Here is a 12,224-nt window from a genome sequence, read left to right as displayed (position 1 = left end):
CTATATTTAAAGAAACAAAAAAAACCTTCGCTCTTTCCCGTCATTATCCAAAAGTCATAACGGAGATTGTCTGTTGTAATAGCACCCAAAAGCGTTGGGGATATCCCATCTACCAAACAAAATCCAGAAAGCAGATGTGAAACCAGTTAGCAGTTGTGGAAAATTCATTAAGGGTACAGAGTTGAGTGCTTACACCCACAATGTCTCAACTCTTACCGCCTTCCGCTGTCTGCAGCCAGTTGTGGGAAGGCAGTTACCCTTAAAAGGATGTAATAAAGTCAATACACACACACACATTTGAAACAGCCAATCTGGGTAAACATGTATGTGTGTACATAATCATTTAGTCCAATGAACACTCATTTGTATCACCCTGGTTTGGAATGAACAGTCAAACAATAACCACGTGTTTACACATTTACCTCACGTGTTATTAAACAGTACTGTTTTGAACCTAATACTTTTTGTGTGTGAAAAAACGTCATTATTTTTTGGGAGGGAAATACAGGGACCCTGCCCTCACCTTACATGGGTGGGGCATATCTATGCTAAGTGATTGACCAATTAAGAAATGTTTTATTGCCCCCTTATTCTCCAGCACCTGAATCTTGAAGATTGCCGACTTCAAGCAAAACAACAATAGACTTGGCAGTGATTAAGGTGTTGAACCAGGGGTGGTCAGGAATTCAGGTATTCCTTTTCACCCCGTTCATGGTTAAGGTGTTGTTTTTGCATCAGGTGGAGAGGTTTTGGTCAACTTGTTTTGGTTGGTTGGTGTTGTGAGGGAGACGACAAAAGCAGAGGAGAATTGTCGCAGAAGTATCGTAAACGTTTTCGTAGGCTGTTTCGGAAGTTTACGTCTGACCCAACGAAGCGAATATCGAGAAAAGGAGAGTGACGCATGTCCGCAACTGTGGTTGAAAGCGTTTCGCCTCACAGACATACCAACTATAAGACTGCAAATAACAACAGTTTTTACAAACGGGGTGAGATATGGTAAATTTCTACAAAGTATTGTAGTAATTAGTACAATAAACAGATTCTATACGATACGGAGCGATGATGATTTGTAGAATAAAAAATTCATATAATAATCTGAAATCCGCTAATAAAAGAAATGAAAACTAAAGAGAAAATTTTTAAATGAAAATTTGACATTAACATTGAAAGTGAAGTACGTTTTTAAAAAGAGAGTTAGGTTCCTGGAGGAGCAGTCACGGATGGGGGTTGATGGAGAGTTGGTCGTTGAGAATGGACTGAATGAGCTCAATATGATGGGGACGAATCGCTAGTCAGGTGAGTCCGTTGATCAGGTAGACTCTGGGTGGTGTAACTTGAAGGTGGCTTGTTTGTTTGTGTGAGTGTTTGGAAAATGTGGTAAGGGAAGGTGTATTTACGCCTGAAATCCGGGGTTTCAGATAGTTGGAGGAATTTTGCAGAAAGGTTATTAACTTGTTCTGTTTTCTTATAGTATGCTGTGGCGAGGTCGGTAAATCTTTATTTAAATGTCCTTAGCCTGCTTATTTTGTTCAGGTAAAATGAAGGGGTGTGTATATATATAGGTAAGCGGTGGGCGATTTTGATTGCTTTGGATTGCATGGACTCTAGCTTTATGTATAAATGCTGTGGCGGGTTAAAAGTGAGAGGATTAGAATATTAAATGATTGGTCTAATGTACATCGCATCGTTTTGCATATCCTCCCATTTCCTTAAGGTAGTTGATACTTTGTGTGGCTCTCGTGAGCGTATTGTGTATGTGGGTTCCATACTGACCTCAAAAGAAGGCAAGACTCAATATAAAAGGGAACATCTCACGTTTCCCATAATGCCCCAAATGAAGAACACTTTTCTCCATTTTGCGCCTGCTCCTTTAAATTGAATATTTTAAGCTTAACTTCGTCTGGTGATATTATACGTCAAAACTATCCCCTCTTCAGTGTCGGAATGAAACCTTCAATTAAACGTATTTATATTAAAAATTACTAATGAAAACAAAGTGCCCTGTACATTTTATGAACCATGTAAATATACCCCCCCCCCCTTCAAATGAGGAGGCTAGGACTACAACATGGCTGTTTAAAACCGGTATTAAAACCGAATAGAGCAACCTTTTTGAAATCTGATTCTTGATTTCAACTTTTGTGCGAAATTATCTTTCTAAGAATGAAAATTGTTTAAACAGTAGATATTTGGTTAAGACTTAACCCCCCCCCCCCATCATCCCTCTTCCCTTACCTGGCTCCACTCCGAAGTTCTCCAAGATCCGCAAGGTGTAGAATTACACACTTCGTGATTTGTGGGTCGAGACGTCTTGTCACAGGAAGGTTCCGGAAGTTCTACGTCATTGCGAAAGTCATGGCACGTGACATAACGGGTTCTCGTTCCTTCACCGCAAGTGGCTGAGCACTAAAATAAAAAATAATTTTTAGAACTTTCACGCAAAGTTACAAAAAAAAACTATCTGTGCATAGCTGTCCCTACTTTTCAACCGATAGAGGGAAGGGAGATAGTAAACTGCACCCACCGCCAACTCTTTGGGCTACTCTAATCGAATAGTGGGGTTTGACCGTCACTCTTACAGTGAACACACACGGCCCCGAAAATGCGGCAACGGCTTGTGAACCATATTCACAGCTAGGGTACGTTACCCTGTAGGTCAAAAGAACCATGAACCATATTTCCAGCTCGGGTACGTTACCCTGTAGGTCAAAAGAACCATGAACCATATTTCCAGCTCGGGTACGTTACCCTGTAGGTCAAAAGAACCATGAACCATATTTCCAGCTCGGGTACGTTACCCTGTAGGTCAAAAGAACCATGAACCATATTCACAGCTCGGGCACGTTACCCTGTAGGTCAAAAGAACCATCAATCATCACATTCATAGTTCAAGCATACCGATCACTATATCACGCCCAAACAACACATTTAGAGTTGGATGCATGTAGCTAGAAGTCTGGACACATACACAGATAGTACAACACAAAGACCTGGACACATACACAGATAGTACAACACAAAGACCTGGACACATACACAGATAGTACAACACATAGACCTGGACACATACACAGATAGTACAACACATAGACCTGGACACATACACAGATAGCACAACACAAAGACCTGGACACATACACAGATAGTACAACACATAGACCTGGACACATACACAGATAGCACAACACAAAGACCTGGACACATACACAGATAGTACAACACATAGACCTGGACACATACACAGATAGCATGTGTTGTACTATCTGTGTATGTGTCCAGGTCTATGTGTTGTACTATCTGTGTATGTGTCCAGGTCTTTGTGTTGTACTATCTGTGTATGTGTCCAGGTCTATGTGTTGTACTATCTGTGTATGTGTCCAGGTCTTTGTGTTGTACTATCTGTGTATGTGTCCAGGTCTATGTGTTGTACTATCTGTGTATGTGTCCAGGTCTATGTGTTGTACTATCTGTGTATGTGTCCAGGTCTATGTGTTGTGCTATCTGTGTATGTGTCCAGGTCTATGTGTTGTACTATCTGTGTATGTGTCCAGGTCTATGTGTTGTACTATCTGTGTAGGTGTCCAGGTCTATGTGTTGTACTATCTGTGTAGGTGTCCAGGTCTTTGTGTTTTACTATCTACGTATGTGTCCAGGTCTTTGTGTTGTACTATCTGTGTATGTGTCCAGGTCTATGTGTTGTACTATCTGTGTATGTGTCCAGGTCTTTGTGTTGTAGACCTGGACACATACACAGATAGTACAACACATAGACCTGGACACATACACAGATAGTACAACACAAAGACCTGGCCACATACGTAGATAGTACAACATAAAGACCTGGACACATACACAGATAGTACAACACAAAGACCTGGACACATACGTAGATAGCACAACACAAAGACCTGGACACATACGTAGATAGCACAACACAAAGACCTGGACACATACGTAGATAGCACAACACATAGACCTGGACACCTACACAGATAGTACAACACATAGATCAGGACATACACACAGATAGTACAACACATAGATCAGGACATACACACAGATAGTACAACACATAGATCAGGACATACACACAGATAGTACAACACATAGATCAGGACATATACACAGATATTACAGCACAAAGATCAGGACATATACACAGATATTACAGCACATAGACCAGAACATATACATATATAATACAACATATAGATCAGGACATATACACAGATAACACAACACATAGACCTGAACATATACATAGACAACACATAAACCTGAACATATACATAGATAATACAACACATAGATCAGGACATACACACAGAAAGAACAAATATTGGAATTTTTGTTTGAATAAACTTTTCTAGAGCACCAGTGTTAAGAAAGAAATACAGGTAACGAAATATTCGCCGGGTAAGATTTTTATCTTTAATGTCAGCGAGTCTATCAATATTGAGTGTAGAGTTACAAACCTCTGCCCATTCTCCGGTCATCCACTCTGGACAAGAATCGGTATTGCATTCCTGCCTTGTTATCTTTCCCGTTAATTCACATCGAGATTCAGAAAGATTTTGCCCGTCAGGATCCACACAGGTGGCACTTCTTGTTTTTTCACCACCTCCGCAAGATTTCGAGCACTAAAGCGAAGAAGAAATAACTGTCTATTAAAAACACTGTAAAGTGTGAGAATACAACAAAAAAAATTCTAATCTATTTTCTGAACGACGAAATGCAAAATAAAAACCTGCGTTTTAGAAACCTAAAACAGTTATCACAACGCCCAACATTTCAATTTTCAAAAGTTAATAATATTTTTCTTCTTAAACTCAGTTTAGTTTCAATAAAAAGTATCAACAAAACACGTTTTTTTTCAATAAAAAAGTATCAACCAGAACACGTTTTTTTTCAATAAAAAAGTATCAACCAGAACACGTTTTTTTTCAATAAAAAAGTAATCAACCAGAACACGTTTTTTTTCTAATAAAAAAGTATCAACCAGAACACGTTTTTTTTCAATAAAAAAGTATCAACCAGAACACGTTTTTTTTTCAATAAAAAGTAATTTTTTATCCTTTCTTTTATTAGAATATAATTTTGTTTAAGAACTTCCTAAAAACCTCCGAATTCAGGTAGAAATATTTTTTCTATCTAATCGAAAATACGTTTGCTGAACTAGTTTTTGTAACGTTACATAAATACACGTCTGTAATTTGGAGGAAAGGTTAAAATATAGTAACACGTTGTTTTTATTAAAAGGAATAAATCCAACAGGTAGCGACACTGGTGTGTAGGTTTAAAATGGAAATTGTAGAATGTAATGTGGAAAGTTAGAGTATTTTTCAATATTATGCAGATACGTTCGTTTTTTGTAAGATTAACCCTAAAATAATTAGTTATCCACGATATTGTTTATAGGTCCATGACTTTGTTGGTTAGAGGATTCCTAACAAATACGAATTACACATACACACACAAATGATCAATATTGAATTATCTCATCAATTCACTGATGGGATTCTTTATGTTTTTTACATTGTAAATCAGTGATGTCAGTTTATATAATGAGCATTGTAGCCGGTAAAAACATAAAATTTACTCAATATGTGGCGCCCTCTACCGTACCAAACGGTATTATGATGAGATATGTGGCTCACTACCGATACCGGACGGTAATATGATGTAGTACGTGGCCCTCTAACGGAGGGTATGTAAACACGTCGCTAACTTGCGGGTTAAAAAAGTGAGAATACCTACTTCCGACCAATTTCCAAATATCCAGTGAGACTTGGGACAACTTCCTTCACACTGTTCGGAGTCACGTGGTTTATCAACAAGGTGGTCACAGAATTGGGTGTTAACCTGTTGTGCTGTGTTGTTGGTAAACTCCTGAAGGCACTTAACATCTCGCTGTCTAGTGCCTGGACCACACTGCTCAGAGCATTCTGTTATTACGGTGAAGTTCCATCTACGTTCAAAATACGAGAACCAAGAATTGGTTTCAAAGTACTAGTTACAACAACGTATCAACAGCTCTGAAACACATGCATTGTTTAGATAAACACTGAAAATAGTAGGATGTAAACTGTTTAAGTTCAATTAGATATCATTACAGTTTTAAAAAATAAAGCAATAACGATATGTCCAGAATAGCTAAAACATTATGTAAATACGTGCCAACAGATGGCAGGCCAACATACATAAAAGGACATAGTGGTTACAATTAATTAAAATGTAGACAGCTTGGACGATTTCATTAAACTGAAATAATTAAAAACATACCGGCTAAAAATATTGAATAATTTTAAATAATTTCAATTTAACATTTTGGATGAATGAAAAGACGCAATTTCTAAACCATTGTTGTTGTAAAACCATAACAACCTTATTAATCATCACTGTCGTAAAAACAACGCTGTGATATTGCGTACACACAAGATATTTGAATGATGGGAATATTTAGCTGCTTACTGAAGAAAAACATTTGTTATGGATTTTATTACGTACTCATTGTGTATATAATAATGTACGTGTTTAGCACCAAGAATCAAAATAATAGATATAACTCATAAAACTTTGATTGGATAATTTTTTCGCTATTAAAAATTTTGTTGAATTTTTATATGTAGGAACTGTTTCCTAACCTTAGTACATATGATGTTTTTATATAATTAAAACGTAGCACAAACCAAGCTCAAACCCTCGGTCCTCAAGAACAACCGTTCAAACCAATAAAGCAAATAAGTCTTGAAAGTTGCAAGTCATAGCATTTCTTATGCCTTAATCAAATACAACTTTTAACAGTTATGAAAAAGTTTTTTTTTTTTTTTTACATTTTATTCAGTTGCGTTGATCCAGAATTTCTCTATAAAATACCTGAGAATACAGTGGTCATTGCACGTTTTCGCCAGTTCTAAAGGCTTGTCAGTAGCACCACAATGGTTGTCGTTGACTACTTGATTGTCAAAGATTCTTACGCAGACAGGACGCCGAAACATTTCACCTGTTATCTCAAAAATAAAACACACGTCAGTTGTTTTAGAGTTACAACACATTAAATAATCAAGTATATTACGGTTTAAATAGCTGGCGAAGCATTTAGAAATAGGTAAGCCTAAAATCTGTGATAAAACCCATTTTAAGTGCAAATGTTTTGTTTTTCTACATACTCTTTATTTTGTCCATTGAAGATTTCAAATCAGAGGTGTGTGTGTAAAAAGACAATTTTAGATCTATCTTTTGTCTCATACAAGTCACTGCCCAAGAAGTCTTTCGTGCAATACCAGAACTCGCTAGTTGAGTTAGGCGACGAGAGACAAAAGATCCCTTGAAACGCTGTTTATAAGACTAATTCTGAGGGTAAAATTTCCAGCAAAAGGCATTTGTATAACAGTTTATAGCTTTTACAACGTGCAAAGATAAAACAATCTCCAAACTTTATTTCTTAATGTTGTCACGTGTATTTCTTAAACATGAAATAGGAAATTGCTTAGAACAAAATGTTTTATTAAATTTATGACATGTAGATTGTTTTTCTAATGATCTCCAGTATGTAACACAAAGTAACATGGTGTTTGATCCACTAACAAACAGTAACACAAAGTAACATGGTGTTTGATCCACTAACAAACAGTAACACAAAGTAACACGATGTTTTATCTACTTACAAGCCAGTATGTAACACAAAGTAACATGGTGTTGGATCCACTAACAAGCTAGTATGTAACACAAAGTAACATGGTGTTGGATACACTAACAAGCTAGTATGTAACACAAAGTAACATGGTGTTGGATCCACTAACAAGCTAGTATGTAACACAAAGTAACGTGGTGTTGGATCCACTAATAAACTAGTAACACAAACTAACATCACTTGTTTTATCCACTAACAAGCTAGTAACACAAAGTAACATCACGATAATGTTTGCCAAACAAACTTCTTGTAACAAAAGTAACATGAAGCTCTCTATTTAAAATCCGCTAAGTATGTATTGTTTGTGATAATGAGAACAGCTCTAAGGAATAATTCTGACTTTAGAAAACTAAAAAATACGTTTCTTTCACCTTCACACAAATGAGAACAGCTTGACCATTTCTCCAGATCCCATCGGTATTTATTTTGATCTCGTAGAGATACGGTGTATTCAAACCGAATGTCAGGCGGACGAAGACTTCCAACAGTAAGAACCTGTAATGAAATGATAAACATAGTTCTCAATCTGACACAAAATCTCTAGAAGACATGTTGCAGAAGGTAAGAACTAACGCAGGTAAATCTGTAGAGATGCTGGGTATTCTGATTTCCCCTTTAGAAGATAATGAGATTTGTCTCCTGATAGAACTAATACAGGTAGGTGTGTCTATTCTGGTTTCCTCTTTTGAAAGATGAGACTTGTCCCCATATAGAACTAACACAGGTAGGTCTGTAGAGATGCTGGGTATTCTGGTTTCCTCTTTTGAAAGTAATAAGATTTGTCTCATGATAGAATTAACATTGGTAGGTCTCTAGAGATGTTGGGTATCCTGGTTTCCTTTTGAAGATAATTATACTTTTCTTCTGATGTGGTGTTCTGGCTTTATACGAAATTGAAAATGGGTCCAGGTTAAACAATAACTAAATCAGAATAGACAGTCTTTGTTGAATCAGCCTCCTGGTGTACGTTATCCAGAAAGTTCTGTCCTGTGTAATTGATGATAGAGGGAAGCCGACCGAAAGTTAAAGATGTAGCAGAAAAGGTGTGTCCTGGAATTACATTCAAATGCTCCTTTTCTTTGACTTTCTTACACTTTACTTACCTGTTCGTTTCAGTGTTACCAGTGAATATCACACCTGTGAATTATTGACCCACTTTCCGTTAAGTTGAAAAGTTAATAACTCAATAAAAAAATGAAACGCAATTCTTTACAACTGACATTCAAACTGAATTTAAAATCATTAAGATTTATAAACCATGATGCAAAAAATTATTAGAATATTACTATACATATCTAAGATGAGTTAAATTCTGTACTAAACATTGAGATTACTTTTAATTCTCATCTCAGAGTCAGTGTTGTAGTTTCTCACCTGAACATACAGTTTCCGCTTTAGTGGTTTCGAAGAGTTTATACGCTCGACCACAGCGATTGATCCGCTGTACTCTAAGGTTGCACCAAAGTACTTTATGGTTTTCTTGAAAGGTGTGACAGTGAAGTTACCGTTCATCAGGTAATTCTGGTTGTGTGACAGAAGAGCTGTAAAAACACACAGAACACCACGTTTACACGCTTCACGTAGCTAAACACACAGAAAATCATTATTGTACACTGCGTCTAGCTACAGACACATATAACACCAGGTTTACAAACTTAATCGAGCTACACATAGAGAACACATTGTTTACACATTTCGCCAAGCTCTAAGTCAAGGCAAAATTCACTTAACTAACACAAAGGACTCTAGGTTTATATGTAGCTTACCCACTTCGCTCGGCTATAAGTCAAGGTTAACATTCACTTAACTAACACACAGGACAATGTTTATACGTTGTTTACACACTTCGCTCAGTTACAAGTGAAATTTAACATTCACTTTACTAATAAACATAACACTATATTTACACACTTCGTCCAGTTATATGTCGAGGCTAACATTTATTTAACTAACACACAGGACACTATGTATACACTTTCTTTACACACTTCTACCAGCTACAAATCAAGACTAACATTCACTTAAATGACACACATAACTCTATGTTTACATAACGTTTACACACTTTGCCCAGCTATATAAGTCAACATTAACATTCACTTAAATAACACACAGAAGACTATCTTAATACATTGTTTACACCCTTCCCCAAGCTATAAGTTACAGCTAACATTCACTTAACTAACACTTAAAAATCTATGTTTACATAGCGTTTACACACTTCGCCTAGCTATAAGTCAAGGCTAACATTCATTTAACTAACACACAAAACGCTATCTTTACACATTGTTTACACACTTCACCCCACTATATGTTGAGACTAACATTCACTTAACTAACACACAAGGCACTGTTTATACGTTGTTCACACACTTCGCCTAGCTATATGTCAAGGCTGACATTGACTTAACTAACACACAGAACATTATGTTTACACACTGTTTATACACTTCACCCAGCTATAATTATAGGTACATGAAATAGTTACCTAAAGAGTTGTCGTTAGGTACATGAAATAGTTACCTAAAGAGTTGTCGTTAGGTACATGGAATAGTTACCTAGAGTTGTCATTAGGTACATGGAATAGTTACCTAGAGTTGTTGTTAAGTACATGGAATAGTTACCTAAATAGTTGTCAATAGGTACATGAAATAGTTATCAATGGTACATGAAATAGTTATCTAAATAGTTGTCATTAGTACATGAAATAGTTATCTAAATAGTTGTCATTAGGTACATGGAATAGTTACCTGAATAGTTGTCATTAGGTACATGGAATAGTTACCTGAATAGTTGTCGTTAGGTACATGAAATAGTTACTTAAGTAGTTGTCGTTAGGTACATGAAATAGTTACTTAAGTAGTTGTCGTTAGGTACATGAAATAGTTACCTAAGTAGTTGTCGTTAGGTACATGAAATAGTTACTTAAGTAGTTGTCGTTAGGTACATGAAATAGTTACTTAAGTAGTTGTCGTTAGGTACATGAAATAGTTACCTAAGTAGTTGTCGTTAGGTACATGAAATAGTTACCTAAGTAGTTGTCGTTAGGTATATGAAATAGTTACCTAAATAGTTGTCGTTAGGTATATGAAATAGTTACCTAAGTAGTTGTCATCCAGATGAGAGTTTTGGTACCCATACTGAAGAATTTCAATGTTAGTTGCTCCAGCTGGAATCATGACGACGGAGTTGTAACCTGGAGTAACAATAACATTTAAAAGATGAACAATGAAACTGTTTTATTGTTTGTTATCTGATACTTAAAAATCAATTCTCGAGTATGTGGCAAAAACCGAATTATCTGTTTTGAAGTAGGAAGGCAGCGGTGTTACAAAATGAAACCGAATGTTAAGAAGGAAGGCAGTGACATTACAAAATGAAACTGAGGGTTAAGAAGGAAGGCAGTGACATTACAAAATTAGATCAAATGTTAAGAAAGAAGGCAGTGACATTACAAAATGAAACCGAATGTTAAGAAGGAAGGCAGTGACATTACAAAATGAAACCGAAGGTAAAGAAGGAAGGCAGTGGCATCACAAAATGAAACCAAATGTTAAAAAGGAAGGCAGTGAAATTACAAAATGAAACCAAAGGTAAAGAAGGAAGGCAGTGACATTACAAAATGAAACCGAATGTTAAGAAGGAAGGCAGTGACATTACAAAATGAAACCGAAGGCAAAGAAGGAAGGCAGTGACATTACAAAATGTAACCGAAGGTAAAGAAGGAAGGCAGTGACATTACAAAATGAAACCGAAGGCAAAGAAGGAAGGCAGTGACATTACAAAATGTAACCGAAGGTAAAGAAGGAAGGCAGTGACATTACAAAATGGAGTTAGATCGTTACTTAAATTTTGAGCATATCTTTAAAAATATACATGTAACTAAATATTAAGACTTTTCTTGGTTTCAGTCATTATTTATCTTTAGATTATGGTTAATTTGACCGAAATGTTATTAAATTCTTCATGTTAACATCCAGTCCACATTTATCTCTCGTTTAACCAAATGTTCATGTGTTATATCTATTGTTGTCTCCCTTCTTCCCAAAGCAGACTGGTGATTGGAAAAACAATTCGGGCACAATTCACAGTAAAATTTATCAGCCCATTTTTTTCTTTAAATTTATTCTTGTATCAAGTTCGGGTTAATAAAGGAAAAGCTTTTAACAACTACACGTCATAAACTGAAAACATAGTTGTATTAACTCATCACACTTGACGTCATTCATTGGAAAACATGGATAATTAAGCTTACCATATTTGACTTCATTGAAGTGTCCATGTACTGTCTTGCAGGTGGAACTGTCACCTCCACATATTCCACAGCGATCTAGTGTTTTGTTTGATCCCAACACACGGTCACAACCAGCATTCTAGAATCAAAAATATTACTCAGTACTTGGACACAACCAATATTTTAATTTACAATACCGTAACCAGTACACGTTCACAACAGCACTATAATTTACAATATTGTAACCAGTACACGTTCACAACAGCACTATAATTTACAATATTGTAACCAGTACAC

General features: G+C 36.2%; 1 protein-coding gene across 1 annotated transcript in view; it reads right to left on the bottom strand.

The window, feature by feature from the left end:
- Window positions 1-12,224, bottom strand: part of LOC106469216 (A disintegrin and metalloproteinase with thrombospondin motifs 20-like) — a 113,302-nt gene that overhangs the window by 36,583 nt on the left and 64,495 nt on the right. The window contains exons 15-22 of the mRNA XM_022397666.1: window positions 11,949-12,066; window positions 10,794-10,889; window positions 9,068-9,234; window positions 8,065-8,188; window positions 6,877-7,003; window positions 5,758-5,968; window positions 4,476-4,640; window positions 2,236-2,406 (exon numbers count right to left, since the gene is read on the bottom strand). Of these exons, the coding sequence (XP_022253374.1) occupies window positions 2,236-2,406; window positions 4,476-4,640; window positions 5,758-5,968; window positions 6,877-7,003; window positions 8,065-8,188; window positions 9,068-9,234; window positions 10,794-10,889; window positions 11,949-12,066 (1,179 nt within the window). The remainder of the gene's footprint in view (window positions 1-2,235; window positions 2,407-4,475; window positions 4,641-5,757; window positions 5,969-6,876; window positions 7,004-8,064; window positions 8,189-9,067; window positions 9,235-10,793; window positions 10,890-11,948; window positions 12,067-12,224) is intronic.

This window comes from Limulus polyphemus, unplaced genomic scaffold (assembly GCF_000517525.1).
Source record: "Limulus polyphemus unplaced genomic scaffold, Limulus_polyphemus-2.1.2 Scaffold3360, whole genome shotgun sequence".
Taxonomy (NCBI): Eukaryota; Metazoa; Arthropoda; class Merostomata; order Xiphosura; family Limulidae; genus Limulus; species Limulus polyphemus.
Note: the sequence above shows the minus strand (reverse complement) of the source record. Positions and strands in the feature narration are given on the sequence as shown.